The sequence below is a fragment of the Antedon bifida genome, chromosome 3, assembly GCF_963402885.1.
Source record: "Antedon bifida chromosome 3, ecAntBifi1.1, whole genome shotgun sequence".
Classification (NCBI taxonomy): domain Eukaryota; kingdom Metazoa; phylum Echinodermata; class Crinoidea; order Comatulida; family Antedonidae; genus Antedon; species Antedon bifida.
The window spans coordinates 12,464,904-12,485,218 of NC_136228.1; the positions used below are offsets into that span (position 1 = coordinate 12,464,904).

Here is a 20,315-nt window from a genome sequence, read left to right on the forward strand (position 1 = left end):
ATGTAAATAGTATTTATGTATAGGTCTATCTATATACAGCATATCTAATGTATGTAACAATGTAAAAAGTACCTAATAAATTACACACGGTGTTATTATCAAACATGCACCTCTATTTCTAATGAACAGCTAACAAAATAATTTTTAAAAATCAGTTTTTTAAACAGTTCATAAATTCAAATTTGTCTCTCACCTGGTCTATGGAAATTTGGAGTTGTTGGTGCGTCAGGTGACCTTGGGATTCTGGGGTACAGGTAAGAGCCGGTGTTGGTTTCATGGGACAGGTAACTGTTGGTGTAGTTCAGTGCTTGAGGGTTTAAACTGTTGGAAGAACCTCTTGATCGTGGCATGTTGTTGACATTAAGAGAAAATGCCTGAGACAGAAAAGATTTAAAAATCTATAGAAATGACAAGCACTATATGGGCCTTCTTTCAAATCTATATTATAATTGCACTAAAGCAGAAAGTTTGTTACTCTCACTGCCTAAACTGCATGACCAATGCTTGCGCCATTTGAGCTGAGGTACTTTTTTGGAATTAGGCAAATTTCTTTGCAGTGTACAGAATACCTTTTGATAATTCCAGGACATTTTCACCTATGAAGAATTTTAAATGGTGCCTGTTTAAATCGTCTAAAAATACATTCTTACATAAGGATTATTCTGATTGTAGTCATACAGTACAGCATTTTCCTTTTTACTTGCTTCTGAAAACTAAAAAAAAAATGTTTTTCATTAATAAATCGTTTGAATTGCTAAATAAAAATAATCAACGATAAGTAGCTCTGAGTGATCATGCCTGTAGCAAGATTACCCTGGATGATAGCAGGATTACCCTGGATGATATTAAGATTACCCTGGATGATATTAAGATTACACTGTATGATAGCAAGATTACACTGCATGATAGCAAGATTACACTGTATGATATTAAGATTACACTGTATGATATTAAGATTACACTGTATGATAGCAAGATTACCCTGGATATAAGATTACCCTGGATATAAGATTACCCTGGATGATATTAAGATTACCCTGGATGATATTAGGATTACACTGTATGATGGCAATATTACCCTGGATGATATTAAGATTACCCTCTGGATGATACTAAGATTACCCTGGATGATATTAAGATTACACTGTATGATAGAAAGATTACCCTGGATGATATTAAGATTACCCTGGATGATAGTAAGATTACACTGTATGATATTAAGATTACCCTGCATGATAGCACGATTACCCTGGGTGATATTAAGATTACCCTGGATGATATTAAGATTACCCCGGATATTAAAATTACCCTGGATATTAAGATTACATTAGATATTATTAAGATTTCCCTGGATGATATTAAGATTACCCTGGGTGATATTAAGATTACCCTCGTTGATAGCAAGATTACCTTGGATGATAGTAAGTAAATTCATGTTATTGTCCCCAGGATCATAAGTAGATTTAAGAGGGGAGGGATGAGCAAAACATATCTTTATATAGAGTACATGCTTATTACATGAATATTCTTTGAAATTTGGGGGAATGCATATGTATATATAGATAGTAGTAGTACATAGATAGCGTAAGTACTTTACAAGTAGATCAGACATATTATTGTACATTATTTTGTTCTAGTTTATCTTTTCTACTTGTAGTTCAGATTACATTTATTTATAGAATTCAATACATATTGATTAGCATTTTAAGTTGATTACTCTACTTTAAGAAGTGAACTGATTAATACAAATTTAAGAATGTTTTCTCAAAATTGAGTACAAACTGAGCATGCTCCTAATATATTGGTTTGTGTTTGTACTTACTTTATCAATATAGCCATTGGCTTTACTGCAGTTGGGATGCCAAATTTCAGTACCTGAAAATAAAACCACAACAATTTTTCCATATACACATTTTTATATATAGAAGAAATAAAGATTTGATTTGATTTTGAGTTGATTTACTTTTTATTATTAATTATATATCAATGATAATGACAACATGTACAGACTGCTCATTTTCAAATATGTGTACAATTATGAAGTTTTAAGGGAATGATGGTTATAATCATAACATCATAATCATGGTGTTTTAAATAGATTAGTGTTACTACAGTTATACTAGTTTAGTTTTTTTTCCATCCTATATAGTTTCTGTAGATCAATGACATGACCTGAAATGGACCAGAATGCTGGGTTAACCCCCTACTCTCTCCGAGATGACTGTGGTTTGTGGTGCCCCTATCTTAACCGCTTGATACAACTACAGTTACACTATTGAGATAAAAATCTGCTATCAATATTAATGAGGCCACAGTTGGTACTGTGTATTTACATTAGTGTCATTATGGTTGACTTATGCAAATATCTATTATGTAAATGATGTTAATGAACTTACCTTGCACAAACATATCTTCACCTTCTGTAAAATAATATCCACAACGTCCACATTTGGCGCATGTTGGATGGTATTGCTTCTGTCCAGCCTGAAAATAGAATGACAGTTTAAAATCATGTCAAATAAACATTAAACTCATAAAATAAATTAATAATTTTAATACCTTTGGATATTATAGTATCTCTATGGTGTTATTCATGTTTACTTTCTTTTGTTTGTGGGTCCCACATGTATAGTTCAGTTTGTTGTGGGAGTCCCTCTTCTAAAATGTTACCATATCATTTGTAACAACATGATGATACTTTTGTTAGACAATGATAGAAGTGCTTGATAATGAAGTCTAAATACTGTAGGTTTGGATGTATCTACAATGTTTTCATAAATCAACTTATTAGTCAAATACTGTGCGTCAAACTAAGATAGTCAGTGAGACTTAAATGTTGTCAATTTTAAATGTTATTTGAATCTCTTGAAATGAATGTTCCAAAGCAATACTTGTTTTTCATTGATATGCATTTCTCAATATAGAATATTAACAATACTTTATCAACGATATGAATAAAGTTTATTCTAATTGCTATTTGCTTTGTATAAACAATTAATCTATTATACAAATTATTATATCAATATTTATATGGTCTTGGTAAATGTCAACATAATACATTTTGACTTGCATGGTTTTGTGAAGGGGATTTATACCTTCCTGATTAGACTTACCCAGGTCTGTATTTATTGTCTTTTTTTATCAATTTTTTTATTTTGATTTTAGTCTGAAAATACAAGCTTGAGTAGTATACATATGAAACGCCATGTGTGCCAAAATATTTATCTTTTTACTAATATTAAGTCAAAACTCCGTCTGGAACCCAGACTACTTCCTGATTGATACTGTACAAATTATAGCTACGGTACAGAGACTCAGCTAGGAGGAGGACCTAATATTGACGTATTTAGCCAAAGACCAACATAGGTTTATAATTATTGTAATTTGAATAACTCTAGTAGATTTCTGTTATTATAATTCATAGGGATACTTCAAGCTAAATTGGTATTATTTACTACAATATATCAGTATGAATAAGAATATCAAATACAGCATATTGGTCAAAGGGAATGTGTCAATCAAAATGCCGTCTATTGGTCAGAGAAAATCTGTCAATCAAACACAATCTAAACAAATATAAATATTATATAAATTATGAATAATATTATCGTTAATATATAAGTAGATCATCATGTCACAGTTTAATTTTTACTGAACTTCTATATTAATATAAAGTAATGTACACCGCGGGGCACAATACAGTGTGTGTTATTCTTTGATAAGAACTAACAAAATGATTATTTAATATATCCATATTTCTACTGGTAGGAATTATCGTAACCTTGTTCACTGCACATTTCAATAATTCACTCACATTAATTAATTTTACCACTGAACTTGCAATCAATATTTCTGGACCATATTATACTCGTAGTCAACTATAGACTGTGGTATGTTACACAAAAGCTTTTACAAATCAAAACAATGCTACATATTGAACTAGTGCATGGTGTTTATATTTAGCAATGAAATATCAATAACACAGAAGGTGGGAAAAAATAATTAAAATCAGACTCAAGTTCAGAGTTTTGTTAGGAGAGAGACAAATAATATGCAGCATTTTTTGTTTTTTAGTCTAGGCCTAGGCTAGAGGCTTCTTTAATTAAATCGTGGGACCGAAAATCCCTGCAAGGTTATTAAATAATTAATTTTGCAATATTGACGATGATGATACAGAGATGATATACACATTCCATAATCATTGACAACTGTAGAAATTATGAAACAAAATATTGTAGAGTACATGGATTACAGGATTTGTGTAAGTATTTTGGCACCCAAAAATTATGATTAAAAAAAAACGATAATTAAAACCATGTATAAAAATAGAGTACTAACTGAAAAAAGCGATATTTAATTACAACTATTATATGATAAGCAATTAATAACTTGATGTTATGCAGTTGTTTATTTGTCCTTTTTTCTGTTTAGTGGTTGGTATAACACAAGTCTTTTTACTTCTATTTCCCATCCCTGAAACAGCTCATATTATTGTTACCATTTAACTTATTGTAAATGTACGCTTGTTTTTTTTCTTGGACTGTTTAAAATAAATGTGAATGAAAAACTTGCCTATAAAACATAGTTTGGCTGTGCAATAAATGGCGAAGGAATGCAGAGGCTGCCTAAGGCACCCTTGTTATCATATAACAGTTTAAGTAAACCAAGACTGTAATTTCATATTTGTCTAAAATATTCAAATTAATCTAGGAAAGGTGAAGAGGTTGTCAACTTCTAAAATTCAATTTCAATATTTTTGTTTGTTCTCTTTTGTGGGGCAAATCCAAATTTATTTCACATTTTAATAAAGTGTAAAAAGATAATAATACGATATTTTATCTTTGTAATTAGAAAGTATTACATTGAACATAAATTAAATTAATATCATTATTTCAATAAAAAAATTCTGTCTAAAAAATGTTTTTTCAGGGAATTCACTCTTCCATGGTGTTTGCATGACTTGAATTGACAGTGACGGATGTGAATCAGAAGCTGGTTGCAAACCAATGATATGTTTTGGCAACAAAAAACCCCTTGGGATAAGATATAAGAAGGGTGTTTTTGAAGTCGATAGGACAAGATGCATTTCGTACTAACCTGTAAAACTTTTCCTGCGATAAATCTGTCACAATTTGCACATTTCACTCCAAATTTTTCAAGGTAATCTTTTTCACAGTAAACTTTACCATTCCTTCGAAAACAACGTTAATAAAACAAAATCAAAAGCTTGAGTAAATTGAAACATTATAAATCACATTTATATTTTTCACATTTTTCTAGTATCATACTGTATTACTAGTCAATATGAATTGGACCTAAAATGGCGAGGTGGTATGGGCGTTGCTGCCAACCTGATGATACCACGGACTTAGAGGAGAATGCTAAGAATATTTTTACTTTTCGATATGTTCTCCCCTCGAAGGGGAAAAGGCCTATGTCAGTTTATCCAGGTAAGCTAGTCAGGTAATTGACTTATAAACTAGATTAAATTGTTAAAAAAAAATGTTATAAATTGCACAGAACAATTATATATGCATTGCAAATTGGGATTTTCCTTTTTTGTTATAAACTTACTATAACCATAAATCCATATTTTAATGAGATAGTTACATTTTGTATACTCTTCTCATGGGTGTTGTTAAACAACAAATAGATGGATCGACACTGCGATGATTGGAATCTTATGTATGCTAGTCAGCGCAATTCACTTGGCACTACTTCAACTATTAGACATTAGATAGCTAGACTTAATGTGTGAAGAACAGTGATGAGAAAGGAGAGATGTGGAATTTAAGGGACGTACATTTATTCATATCATTTACTAATTACCCATTCCTCATTAATATTGTTGGCACTTTTAAGGCTATCCCTTAAAATGATAACAGTCACATTCACTTGAAATTAAAGACTGCAATGTATAAATTTGTTTGTAATGTAAACATCCTCTTAAATGATATCAATAAGCTGGAACTTCAAAAGCAAACAAAAATGATAATAAAATTTCATAACGGCCATAGAAATACAAAAAAAAAACATTCAACAAGAATAATTTGTCATTTATGAAAGATATGATGCATTGTGGGATGGATGCACTAAACAAGATTTACTTTGAGTATGTGCTTTTGAGTATGTGCTTAACTTACTGCGCCATATACTCGGCTGATAATATCTTGCTACAAATTGAGCATTTAAAACACCAAACATGCCAGTATGCATCCACTGCTGTAATTGCCTGTTTTAACTTCAGTGTTCGTTTGCATCCATTACATTCTAAAAAAAACAAATAACATCAATATTATAATAGCCGTAGCTACCTCCTCCTAAACCAATCGTTCGCTAACGGTTACTTCCTGCTTTCCTCAAAGTGTCTTGGCTTTTTTAAACGATGACTTAAAAAAAATCCTTTTTTTTCTTTGAAACGGCCGAATACAGAGAATATCCATTTGTAATATTCCACATAATCTTTAAAAATCTTCTTAATCTTTCATATTATAACATTGTTAATGATTAATAAGTAAAGGAAAGGTGTGGAGAGGGGGTGGGGGGATGAAGGAGTAGGAGGAAAATTAAAGCTTTTTAGTTGTTGTTGGAAGTGCTATTTAAAACTACATGTAGAACCTAGTGTAAATAATGGTAAATAGCACCGCCAAGCTAGCTGATGACGATTTTTGCCCATTTTGTGAAAAAAAAAGAACAATCTTTCACAAAATACTGACTATGTGCTTGTATTTCTAACCAGGGAAGAGTAAAATTACATTTATATATCACATAAATTGTAATTGTACTCTTCCCTGTTACACCATATTGAATTAGGGAGAAACCAATGAAGTAAACAGATATTCTAAGCATTCATTGTTAATACTTAAATTCAATGCATGTTCTTATAAATCATTGAAGACAACATGATGGATGAATCAATATTTAAACTGTTTGCTTAATGTATGTGCAAAGTTTAACACTAAGATTAATACCAAGTATATGCATATTACTATTCAAAATGATCTTATAATAAACACAGAGAAATGAATGTTACAAACAATCAAAGTTAATAAATACAACGAAGTACTAAAAACAGGCTGTGAAATGATGACTCAGTTGATGATTCTTCTGGTGTTTTAAATATGAATCTATAAGGCTACAGTAGCCATTTTTAAATGACTTTAAAAGGAATTAGATTAGCTTCAAAGTAAAACATAAAACCTGCAATTATAGGCCACAACATATAGACATTTTCCACATATAAAGAATAGAAATAATATGTGCCTGGTTAATATATATGCACATTGTGACTTGTTATATTAAACTGTACAGCAGACAGCATCTGTCAAGGTATATTAATAGTGCTTGTATACTCAACAAGCTGTAAATCTGCGCATCTGTTGGACAGGTATTGTTAATATGTAAACACACAGTTGCAGTATGAATGTGTTTTGATGTGCTCTGTGTAATGAGTGGGCTAAGAAAAGAGATGGTTGGCATTATACAATTAGGTAATGTTTATGTTTCAGCTTTGTCAAATAGCAAGGTTCGTCAGACACAATATAAACTATTGTCAGAAACAGTATGAGAGAAAAAGAAACTTGTAACATATTATGTAGTATAAATAGTAAATACCCAATTATCCTCAAAAGTTTTTTGAACAACCAGTTTTCTCTAATTAAGGTCGTTAATTAAAATCTATTGTATATGAATATCTGGGTAGAATGTAGAAAAGTGGAGGGAAAAAAGCACCCTTCCAACTATAGTACAGAAATATAACTGGAGCTAATACTAGTCTCTTGTCTACCTCATGACAATGTTTTGCCTATTCTAAATAGCCAATATTAAGGTTGGGTGGGGTGGGCATGAAGGGTGTCACGTTTGTGGAGGGAAAACCCCCTCTTTTTGTAGGCCTGCATAAGTTGGGGACCCCTCATGAAACGTCACAAAATAAACATGAATATTCATTAGTCATATCCATATGGTGTGACGTCAGAATTGAGCTAACTACAATTCCCTATGCAGACGCTTTCTATCGAGCCATCTGGATAGACTAAACTATGGGTTTCACCAGTTGATGTATGGGGTTCGAATCCCATGAGCAACTTCTTTTTAATTTATAGTGAGAGAGAGATTATTTAGAGGGTTAGGTTTAGTTATATTTAAGTAGTTCGGCTATCTTTCACATAAGGGATCCCCAACTTATGTACGAAAAAAAAAAAAATCGCTTCTTGGCTACTACAGTATGTATACTAAACACATTTACTAATACAGTACCACAGTAATTTGTTAGTCTATTCATTATAAGGCATATTCACACAGTAAAGTTGATAATCAATAACAATGTAGATATACTACTGTAACAGCAAATATTTCATGTAGATTACTTTTAAATTCATTCACATTCACATTTCAATTTACAATTGATAGAATTTCATAATAAAAAAAAATCAATAAGCGACTCTATTAAGTACGTCGAGTCGATTCAGATCGTGCATTTTGGATGAAGTTCATTTACGATAGATAGAATACATTATCAAATACTAATATAATGCTATTTAACAGTAATTGCAATAGTACATACGCAGTTGCATTGAATTAAAACTCCCAGATGTATTCGCTGTAAAGTCTTGGCTTAATTAACCATACATCATGGCTTTTACCGGACATTAGAAAATAATTACGTATACTTAATTTAACATTAGTAGCGAAACCTTTCATTTAGCGAGGTGGGCAAAGTAGATTAACTCAAAAAGAAATGCAATTGATTAGATTATGGGATTTAAATTGGAGCTATAAATCAAACAATTATTTAAATTTGGAATATGACAGTAAATATTGATCGTTAGCTTTTCTAGTTAATGGAAGCACTAGGTTACTTCACATAGTAACGTTTATAGCTAATAATATGTTGCAATGGTACTGTAACTGGTTGGAAGATTCAAATAAATTACAAGGAAGTGAGAACAATACCAACATTTTTACATAACTTTTTAAAAATTGTCAAAAACTATCATTTTTTTCAGGGTCAAAAAGATCGCAAATTTATTACATAAATTATATTGAAAACTGAATATTCCGTAAACCATGGCCACCCAAATGGTACGAATTTGGAAAAATTGACTGATGGCCTACCAGCAAGTTTTCATTCATCATTTCGGGGTGTTGGAAGGACAAACATTATATCAACCAATGCAGTCCTGATAATAACGGAACAGTGTACAAATATTCACAAATTAACCTTTTGCATAAATTATTGTACCCTTCTGTCTACCTTCTTACCATATCGCAATGAAGGCTTTGGCGTAATGTAGAAACCTGGGGCCCCTGGTTTAGGAACCCTAAGTAACCCTCCAACGCTGGAAGCCTTGGGAGTTTCTAGCCTTTTTTGATATATTTGAATGCCTGTTTTTTTCTCTGGGCACTGCTCAGGGGCCCCCATAAGCTTAGGAGCCCCTGGGTTTAGCCATTGAGCGCTCATAGCCATTACGACACTGTTATAGATACACAATCGTTGAGACTGATGCTTCAAGAACATTTTTTCTTACAGACAGGCACGGACAGAGAACAACATCTTTATATCTAGTCTATCAAAGAACACTAAATAACTTACTTGTACTTTCATCACTTGCATTAGTAACTTTGGTAGCTTTCTTCATCGTCGGAGGTGTTGCTTTACTCGACGAGGACGATGAGGATGACAAAAGTTCTTCTCTTGCGACACAATTACCACACAAAACATCCGACCCATTGTATGTGACCTTCTCACCTGGGGCCATTGGAACACTGAAAGACGACAATTTAGATATCTGATTACCAGTGCAATTCGTTATCTTATTCTTCGTTAATTAGTGTCTTAATCCTCATTAGTGAATAGCCATGGGCATGGTCTAATGGTGACTCATTCTCCTACATCCGGCCCCATCATCAGTATTGCGGTGACGTACAGGGGTACAAAGAAGTCCAGGCAACTTACATAAAAATAACCAGTTCTGCATCACTTTATTTTCGAAACAGTGGTATATTAATATTGTAAAAAAAAGGGAGAGATGATTACTGGGGTTGTTTATGGTGTGTGCAAGTTTCATTTGCTTTTTCATCATCATTATTTTAATTATAATTTAAGAAAAGGAGAGTGTGGGGGATGGAGAGAAGCATTCTTTCTACAAGGGTGTCAATCTGTTTTGCATATTTGAGGGAAAAGAGATACACAAACATTTCGAGCAGCCAAAAAAAACCAAAAAAGGCAAAAGGCATAAGACAGTATGTAACTTGATGGATTTGCCAACCCCCAAAAAGTTAGTGGGAAAATATATAATAGTGTAATAAAAATATACCACACCCCTTAGATTTCCACTCTTTGTCCCTTTGGATAATTAAAATTAGAGATTAGATGAGTCTTTTTCTGAATGGATTAAGCAAAAATGTGCAAAAACAATAATACAATGCCTTGATTATGACATGTTTGGAATTCTTTAATGTCTTGAAAACCACACTACTCGAAAACCAAGGGTAAATTATTTGGCTCAACAAGGAAGCATGATGTTTGAATACACAGGGACATTTAAAAAAATCAATTATGAACAGATGATACAGATTTAACAGGAACACTTATGATAAAGTATAGCATTCAACCTAGATATATTGTACATTGGAATATTATAGGCCATCAATTTTCATTGAAAAAGTTGTCTGCATTTACAATGTAGCATTCTCCTTGATACAAAAAACTAATTATATTATATACAAGTTAAGTTATCATTACTAATAAAATTGAGCTTGGCTACACATCTCTCTTGAAATTTACAGTACAGTAGCATCTAAACAGTATTTAAGTTCTATTTCAAGTAGCATTCAATTCAATTCTTTATTTCAGAAGAAAATAAACAAAATTTTGTATAGTTTAAATTAGTGACCGAGTACATTATGACGCGCTCTCTTCTCAGAATTCTATTACATCTGGAATCTTCATCATTTTCACATTCTAGGAATTGTATTTGCTGGTAAACGCTATAAATGTCCTAATAAAACATTCATTCACAGACATAGCCTTTTAGTAAATCCTCATCCATTCTTGGAAACATAGTACTCACATAGTGAGTGGGTGGACAAGTGGTTAAGACAGTAGAACATCGGCAAGGGTTCAAGCCTCAGTGGTTCTGGTGGTAGAAAGAGTCTTCTCGGATAAGGACTATAAACCGTACGTCCAGTAAAGAACCTATAGTACATCTTTCGCGAGGGAGTTACCCTAGTGTACTAGTATACACACAGCCACTTTATCATAACTTAATATCAAGTGGCCCCTTGATTGTCAGCATACGCTGTTTAGGGTCACCCTCTAAAAAAATAACTAAACAAAAACATAATAATATAATATATTGGTTACTGTATTATGTCTTATGTGAATATTAAAGAAATTGTGTTAGTAATGCACTAAACCTACCACATCAAACTTGTAGCAATGAAATGTTAATATTAAACTGCATATGAATTAATATCTCTATGACTATAAACTTATTTGCTTTTCTACGATATGAAGTACTAAAGTTATGACTGCAAAATGGTATTAATAGCTGAGCAGTTTTCTTAAAGTGAGTTCTAAATATTAACATTGTTTGTGGATAATAAAGTTATGACTGCACAATGGTATTATAAGCAGTTTTATAAGTGAGTTCTAAATATTAACATTGTTTGTGGATGCAAATATTACAAACCTACAGACGCTGCATGAACGACATTCAACACAAAAATAACTATCGTTTTGTCGTTCATATGACACCTCAACACCACCTGAAAGGGGACACCTGTCAGAGAAAGAAGGGTAAAACAAAAACAAACAAAAATAAACTAAAACAAAATAAAACAAATCTACGAAGTATGAAAAAGTTAATTATATTTGAAAAACAACAAGTTTTAACTAAAAACAAAACTGTAATAAAACCAAATACACAAACCATGAGTGGTCTACGAGTCTATGAGTACCGCGGTTACCTGGATAAACCGACATAGGCCATTCCCCTAAAATGAGAAAACATAACTCTAAAAGAACTTTGAACATCCCTCTATGACAGGCACACCCTCATGTGGGTGACCCATGTGGACGACCCATGTGAGCTCATACATACATGTTCTCCCCATCGAAGGAAAAGGCCTATATTGGTTTATCCAGGTAAGTAAGGCACGCAATAGAAAATAAAGATTTTAAAAAAACAGTTTAGTATTATCTTAATAGTGCTTTCATTTACAATTAATCAAATTAAAACAAATCCAAAATCAATTTCTATTCATGTATTAATGCCAAGACAAGTTTTATTCATCAGCAAAAAATTTAAATCAATTATAACTATGACATTGCCATGGCAACCTGTCGTACACATCTTGAAGCGGTAGGGAGGAGTACGGTGTACGCAGCATGATGTCCAGCTGAATTAATATAAAAAATGCACAAGAAAACAAGCACAAGCCTACGATGTTGTTTGGTTGTAATTTCAATGTGTACATACAGTACTATATTGTAGAAAGATGTAACATAACATATTTCAATAAAGAAATAGTGTTTTATGACCTTGCCATTGAAGTTTTCAAGATAATTTTCATAATTAATGCTAAATGTAGCCAGGGGGGGTTTTTATGGTTCGGGCGAACTAAATACTTAGTGTCTGAACCCCCCCTTGACAGATCCTGGCTACGGCCCTGCATATACTGTAGTCATTTAAAATTTTATGCTTTTTTTTTTATTTTCTAAAAGATTATGTTAAAATTGTGGTTGAAAATGACAGTAGTAACAACTATTCAACTAGGCAAAGGCAAATCATATCTTATTACTTTGTTGCAAACATGAAAAAACGCTTACTTTATAGTAAACATCCATTATACTTTTACCGTCTTTGATGATGGCGATATATATTGATTGCCTTAAATGTGATACCTTGTATTTTGCAATACAAATTAGTAAAATGAAATGCACTTAAGATTTCGGCATATAGAATTTTACGTTTCATTTTACAAATTGTCTTCAAACTAGAAGTACTCAAGATAAAATGATGAGCTTTTCCACCTGGGGCGGATCCAGCATTATAGATTGGGGGGGGGGGGGGGGGGGGAGGGGGCACTCTATATTTCATAAATGATAAAAATGATCCGTTGCAGAACAAAATTTTTTTTTTTAAAGAAGATATAGCTGTTAAATTTTAGTGGATGCTACTGCCTGTTTAGTCCCCTCTCAATCCGCACCTGAGGTCTGACAATAAAATGTCAATCTTCACATTATTACCATGGTCATTGGACACGTATGGACAGTTCGCATAATTATGCAATGGTAATCATGCACTTCAGTTGTGTATCAGGTACCCATTTACACCTGGATGGAGAGGCAAACGTAAGGAAAAACTCACGATCTTGTGATCCAATGCTAAACACTGGTAAAAAAATTTTAATATGACGGTCTTGGTACAGATATGTTATTGATGGACTAACTGACAGTACACCACTAATGAAATTGATGTTCCACTGGATATCAAAATATAAACAGCTACAACCTCTACGTGACATATACAGTAAACAAACAAATAAAGGTGATATAGGAATATTATTACTGCATGTATAACTGCTGCAACAAAAACATTTCATAATGTGATCTTACCCACATCTGCCGCAAACAAAGCATTCTTTATGGTAAGTGTTACCAAGAGCGGAAACCACTTCTCCTTCCACAAACTCTTGACATGCGTTGCATTTGGTTCCATATTTTTCCAGGTAATCTTCTGGGCAATAGAAATGACCGTCCTTTGAAAAAAAACTACCATGTGCTAATCCAAGGAAACAAACTGTAAAGAAAAGAAATGTAATGTAACAAAAAGAAATAATACAATGGGGTCTATCAATAACAAGTACAAATACATATTGTAATGAAGAAAATATATATATATATATAAACTTAGGTTTAACCATCAGCGTATATAAAATACTGTATATCATCGGGTATAATCCCACTTCGGGTCTAATCAGGCATCCCCTGGTATCGTCCCAGTATTGACTTTTGGTCTGGATGTAAGCCTCTCTCTAGCCAGTTCAGATGAGGTTTTACAAGAAATGCTTACCATGATTATTTTTTCCTAAACCAGGGTTTCCCCAGGTATAGTCCCACCCCACAAAGGTCACCCAATTTTGTGTTCTAGGGGGATGGAATTATACCTGGGGAAAAGTCTCTGATTAAATATCAATAAGAATGTAAGAGGAACACCTTGAAGCCATGTACTTCAAACATAATTTATTGGTATTAATAATAAATTTGGTCTCAAATGAATGAATGAATGAAAAATTACCAGGAGTGGGAATAGGCTAAAGCCCAAACAGATTCTGCACCTAGTCACTCCATATTGGTCAGTTGTTTTGCCCTACTCTGACATAATTTGTACATTAAACTAAGTAATTGAGAACAAGTAATTCTCGGGTGGGACTCAAACCAACGACCTATTACTCAACTCCCCGACGCAATGATACTCCGCAAACACAATTGTAGAAAACAAACAGTAAAATAAAACATCAGCTACAATAAAATAAAGCAATATTAATAAAAAAATGCAAATAGCAATGTTAATGCGATCTCATTAACTGTGTAGTACAAAAGCCTTGAGGTGATCATTGTATGATTTGTTACAAACTGAATTTAGAAATGAAGTCTGTTTACACATAGCTGCAGAGTTATCGTTTAGCTTTACTTTCAATCAACTGGGATTTACACAGCTTCATTTTCAATTAACGAGGATAATTTCAATAACGTAAAATAATGACGTGATGGATGAGGAAGTGTTTATCAGGTCGACTAAACTTGTCACATGTGCGTGACAACATTTAGAAACGAATAAAAATAGGCATAGTGTTTATTGAATGGAAAATTATTAATAAATAATAATTGATTTACAATCCATAAGTATATTGATACTCAAATTGTAAAATTTGATACACAGTTTTTAAAAATGAAAAACTGACCAGTCTATTTAAAACTTTGTAAATATTGAGTAAATAATTGATGTTTTCATCAATCATCCGCAATATAATAATCCGTGCTTCTTCGGTTCCTAAATATACATCACACTTTCATAGAACGAAGGATGGGATCATTTGTTCAATAATGGAAAATCGTATAATTCCAACTTTTCGTGTCAATGTAGTAATGTGTCAAAAAGGACATAAAATGGTATGTTTAAATTTATACTGTAAATGTATAAATATCAGACCTGACAAATCTAATTACAAGTGTAGTTAATAATATTACAATCACGGAAGCCTATGGTAATAACATTAAATTAAGTAAGAGTGTACTGGTATATTAATGTTTCATATTAAATGAATGTACTGTAGGAGTGCATCAGGTATATTTTATGCATGGTTGAATTTTATACCAATACAAATAAAACTAACTTTAATAGCGCAGTGTACAATGTACCAGAGAGCTAGAAGCTCGCAATCAATAATCCGATTCATAGATTATTGATTATAGACAATCATGACAAGGCTAAAGGTACACGCACAGTTTAATACCTATTTTACAAATCCTATCAGGACACCTTTCTTTTATATGACAAAATCAGGTACATGCCATATTCAGACAACACCGGTAAAAATTAACACATTTCATCTGATGGAATTAACATTCTTTTCATTCTGTTATAATTCAACAGTTTTATTCTAACTCTAAAGCTCTGTCTACACTATCAAACTAGTTCGACAAAAAAAGTGTGATGTGCCCAAATTGGTAGTGATATCCCCAAATATGGTAGTGATATGAAATCATATCCATATGGGCACATCACATTTTTTTCACATAAATTTTGATAGTGACAGAGCTTAAAAATAATACAATGAAAGTTTATGAGGTATATTTCATTTATTTATTTATAAACAAAGAAAAGCATATCTAATTTTGAAGCGTGTGAGTATTTCGTCTTAAACTCAAGCCTACTGCAGAAGTAAGCATACAGGAAACAAAAAGCACTTTTCTGAATGACTGAGCAATTTAATTACCTCCCGACAAATTTGAAAACAATGACATAATCAACGTTTGCCTTAGGACACAACCTGTAAATTAATAGCTAATAACACAAGACCTAATATGAGGTTTGTGGACTGTACCATTTAGAGAGAGGGGTGTTCAATGAATTTTCTACTTTTCGAGTATATCTCGCTCTTCGAGGAGAAGGCATTTATCGGTTTATCCAGGTAAGCTAGGCACGTAATAGACTAAACCATTTATTTCAAAATAGATTTAAATATAATTTTTATATCGGCTACATTTCTGTTCAAATTTTCTCCTAAATAACCGTTTAGATTAGTGGGTGGTCGTCGTCGACAGAAATAGTTACCAGTACCCAAAATGCAATGGGCACTGGCGGTCAATTCAAACGTTACTGCAGTGTAGTTTATACAAGGTCAGCGACTGTCAATCAAATAACCGTTATTTTCGTTGTGGCTAAAAGTTGCATAGCAATAACCAGTTAAATTGCGTTCTAACACCGAATCGATTGGTGTTTTTAACTGTTATTTTCAGGCTGCCATTTAACCGGTTATTGTCCTGTTTCTGCTGGCAAGAAATTGGGGTTAATTTATTCACACGATTATTAACCGGTTACTTTTTGCATCAGTAACAGGATCATCTGCTCATGTAAGACAAACCACAGAAAATTCGTACACAAAATTATTATTTTAATTGTCAATAATTAACTTGTTATTCAAATCAAAGCTCACATTTTACTCAGTACTTTTTTTTAGGAGAAATATAACTAAGATTATTAATTTATCAATGATTTACAATCTATTTCTTTTTTCAGAATAATTATTATACTTGACTAACTAATAAACATTACATTGAATATAGTAGTTTAATATGAAATTAAATTTTATAAAATACTAAAATACATTATTGTCAGGAGGATGTATGTTTAAGGTCATAATTGATAACTAGTGCTGATGGCCTTGTACTAGGTGCATTCCAATCGTAATAAGCTTTTCAATTCTACGAAGAACGATATCATGTCGAGATATCCAAAGGCAACTTGATAGAGAATACGCCTATGAAATAATACAAGCTTTCCTTTTTGTGATTGTAAAGAGGTCTGGTACCGAATAAAATACAGTAACTATTAGTTTTATAGGCCTACTACTAGACTAGTACTAAAGAGAGATCATATCAGCATCATAGCACATATTATCATCATTACATATTATATTTTAAAACCTTAAATTATTTTTTTTATGCTTTTATTCATTAAAAATATTTAACTATTTTATATTATGACTGTAATGTAAAAAACATGTCAGTTCCTCCGTATTTTATTGTATCAGTTTTTAGTATGTTTTTTGTTAATGAATAAATAAAGATACCGTCAAACCTATTATTTAACATTTTAGATTGGACAGAAGAGTGTACATACAGTATTTGTATAAAATTAACAATAATCAATATCAGTATGTATAGCTATAAACATAAAAAATACTTCTTCTTGTCATGACAAATATTCCCTTAGAAACACAAATGATAAATGGGAAAATATAAGGACCATTATGAGATTAAAGTCTTAGGTACTTGACCGATGTGGTTGCAACGACAGACAACGGAATGTTATTGTTTTAATCCTTATGATCTTATATTGCTACAACTGCTCATTCAAAGCAACATAATTTTCTCATAAAATCAAATATTTCAAAGGGAGATTGGAATGTCTTTTTGCCCTTTGAGAATTTAATGATTTTATAAACTGTCAATTTGATAAAAAATGAAATTAATTTTGAGTTCAACCACCTTATCTGAGATTTCATTGATGAGTCTAAATGGTAGTCTACTGACACTGTATATAATACAGTAGTGTGGTAGGCCACATTAAGGGTTGGAATATTAAATTATTTTGTTATTACAGATTAAATCACAAGGTTCTAAATAACAATAAATAATGTCATTTTTAACTGTATTTTGTTATTACAGATTAAATCATAAGGTTCTATATATAATAAAAATAAATAATGTCATTTTTAACTGTATTTTGTTATTACAGATTAAATCATAAGGTTCTATATATAATAACAATAAATAATGTCATTTTTAACTGTATTTTGTTATTACAGATTAAATCATAAGGTTCTATATATAATAAAAATAAATAATGTCATTTTTAACTGTATTTTGTTATTACAGATTAAATCATAAGGTTCTATATATAATAACAATAAATAATGTCATTTTTAACTGTATTTTGTTATTACAGATTAAATCATAAGGTTCTATAAATAATAACAATAAATAATGTCATTTTTAACTACAATTTCTTGTTAATTCTGGAAGATTTGATTGATGTTGCTGTTTTTTGTTTTAATCTGAGGCGCCTTGAAGCTAAGGTGCTTCCACCTTGTAAGGCGAATCTGTGTAATATACTGAATAAAAAAAAACTGTAATTTTTTTTTTATAACAATCTGATTTGTTATGCCTTTTGGATGTGTTTTCTACTATTTTTAATTTCTTATTTTGTATTTGTTTTCTTGTTTTGTCCTGCATATGCTTGGTCCTCCAAGCTGTGACCTGGGATGTTTGTTACATTCTTATGTTTTTTTATTTGAAATAAAGGATGATTTTACATAGACAAAATAAATTTTCATTTATTGCAGGCCTATCTATTTAGTATTACAATTCACACTCTCCCAGGTTGGAAATTTATTAAACTTTAAAATAAAACATTGTGACAATTTTTATAAAAACATCTCAGTTGTACATTCCAAAGACCTAATAATATATGATATATTGTCTTCCCCAGTATCAAGTTCTATAAATCATTATACAGTTTACTGCCTGGTATGTACAATGTAACATTGCTATCTGATGTATAACCAAGTTAGGTCAATGAAATGAGATACAATAGTGTTAATGGTGGGTCCAATAGCTGGGAGGGGTGGTCAGGTATGTAGATTGATAGAAGGGGGTTGTTAGCTAAGACAATTTTAAATAGGGTAGGAGGGGTGGGGGATGGGGAAGTGGCCTTAAAAGTGTAAAATTAAGTGCTTTAAAGTTAAATCTTGTTCATGGATCGGCCCATGAAGTTGGTAGGTATTTAGGTACTGTATGTAGATGCTGGTAGGAGGGTATGTATATTATTCAGTTGAAAAATTAAATTATAAAATTGCCTAAATGTTAATTGTTATGGTATAAAAGAGAGGGAAATGTGTTTGCAAGTGGGAAGGTTAAAGAGACACCTTTGCACAACAACCAGAAAGAAATTAAATTGAAATTGACAGTTGAACCATTTGAGGCAATGTAAATACAGTGGCTAATGTAGGTCAGAAAGTGTCCATAGTAAATTGACCATTGATTGATTTTCTGATTACCAAATTGGAATGTCAAACACTCAATATTTGATACCCTACTGCTGGTACATTGTAAATAGCTTCTTGTAATCACTTTAGTTACAGTATCATTAATGATTACCAAATGCTTCGGTATAAACATTTAATCCATACAAATTTTAACGAATTTACACCAATAGTTTTATACCAATGCTACCTAATATTCAAATTATTAAAGATGTATTGTCCCCCAAAAACATGAAAAATAAAGATTTAAAAAATCAAAATTTGAATAGGCCATTTTGCAGTTTTAATAAAGTTATTCACTTCTGTAAATTCAACCAAAAACTATTGTTTGACAGACAATTTAGGTATTTTTTGCTATAAATTAAATTTATTTCAGGTAAATCATTTTTTTTTTCGATTCAGTTTTTAGTCAAAGTTAATAACTATTATGTGACATTAAAATGGAGTATTCAACCAAACAATGTTTTAAAATAATTTTTTAGGGGGACAATTATGTATTTTTAAACTATAATATAAATAATAAATAAATATGTTTTATGCACTATTCAGAGTAGTAATTATGTTAATTATGTTGTTAATTGGGTTTCCATCCATTATAAGGAGGATGTCTTGATGGAGCACTTACTTTGATATTTCTTTAATCAATGTAAGAACTTTTTAAAACAAACACCCACTTCCTCTACAAAATTACCGATTACTCATCAGTCACGATAACAAGATATACGAGATTAAAATATTGCTGAACATTCATCTTTTAAAATGTATTTTTAATTTTGTTAATGGCTTATTTCTCAGGTACAGTTTACCTGAAAAGCAAGATAATTTGAATGTACAAAGGATGCCAAAATATATTGCGTATATAGTATCACGGTGTGACGTCACAACGATAGAGGGTGCTGCATGGTTGCTAGCCAACCAAAAAATGCATTCAACGCTACTATGTTGATAAACTGTAAAGATCTGTATTTCTATCAAATTAT

The 20,315-nt window shown here is 31.7% G+C and overlaps 1 protein-coding gene across 4 annotated transcripts in view; it reads right to left on the minus strand.

Moving 5' to 3' along the window:
• LOC144837583 (actin-binding LIM protein 2-like) overlaps positions 1-20,315 on the minus strand; it is a 33,759-nt gene that overhangs the window by 8,221 nt on the left and 5,223 nt on the right. For 3 of the 4 annotated variants that reach the window (XM_078692769.1, XM_078692770.1, XM_078692771.1), the window contains exons 3-11: positions 13,622-13,805; positions 11,694-11,783; positions 9,593-9,765; positions 6,144-6,270; positions 5,098-5,191; positions 2,397-2,484; positions 1,823-1,875; positions 651-713; positions 194-374 (exon numbers count right to left, since the gene is read on the minus strand). In XM_078692769.1, coding sequence (XP_078548895.1) covers positions 194-374; positions 651-713; positions 1,823-1,875; positions 2,397-2,484; positions 5,098-5,191; positions 6,144-6,270; positions 9,593-9,765; positions 11,694-11,783; positions 13,622-13,805 — 1,053 coding nt within the window. The remainder of the gene's footprint in view (positions 1-193; positions 375-650; positions 714-1,822; positions 1,876-2,396; positions 2,485-5,097; positions 5,192-6,143; positions 6,271-9,592; positions 9,766-11,693; positions 11,784-13,621; positions 13,806-20,315) is intronic. The other variant, XM_078692772.1, reaches the window with a different exon arrangement.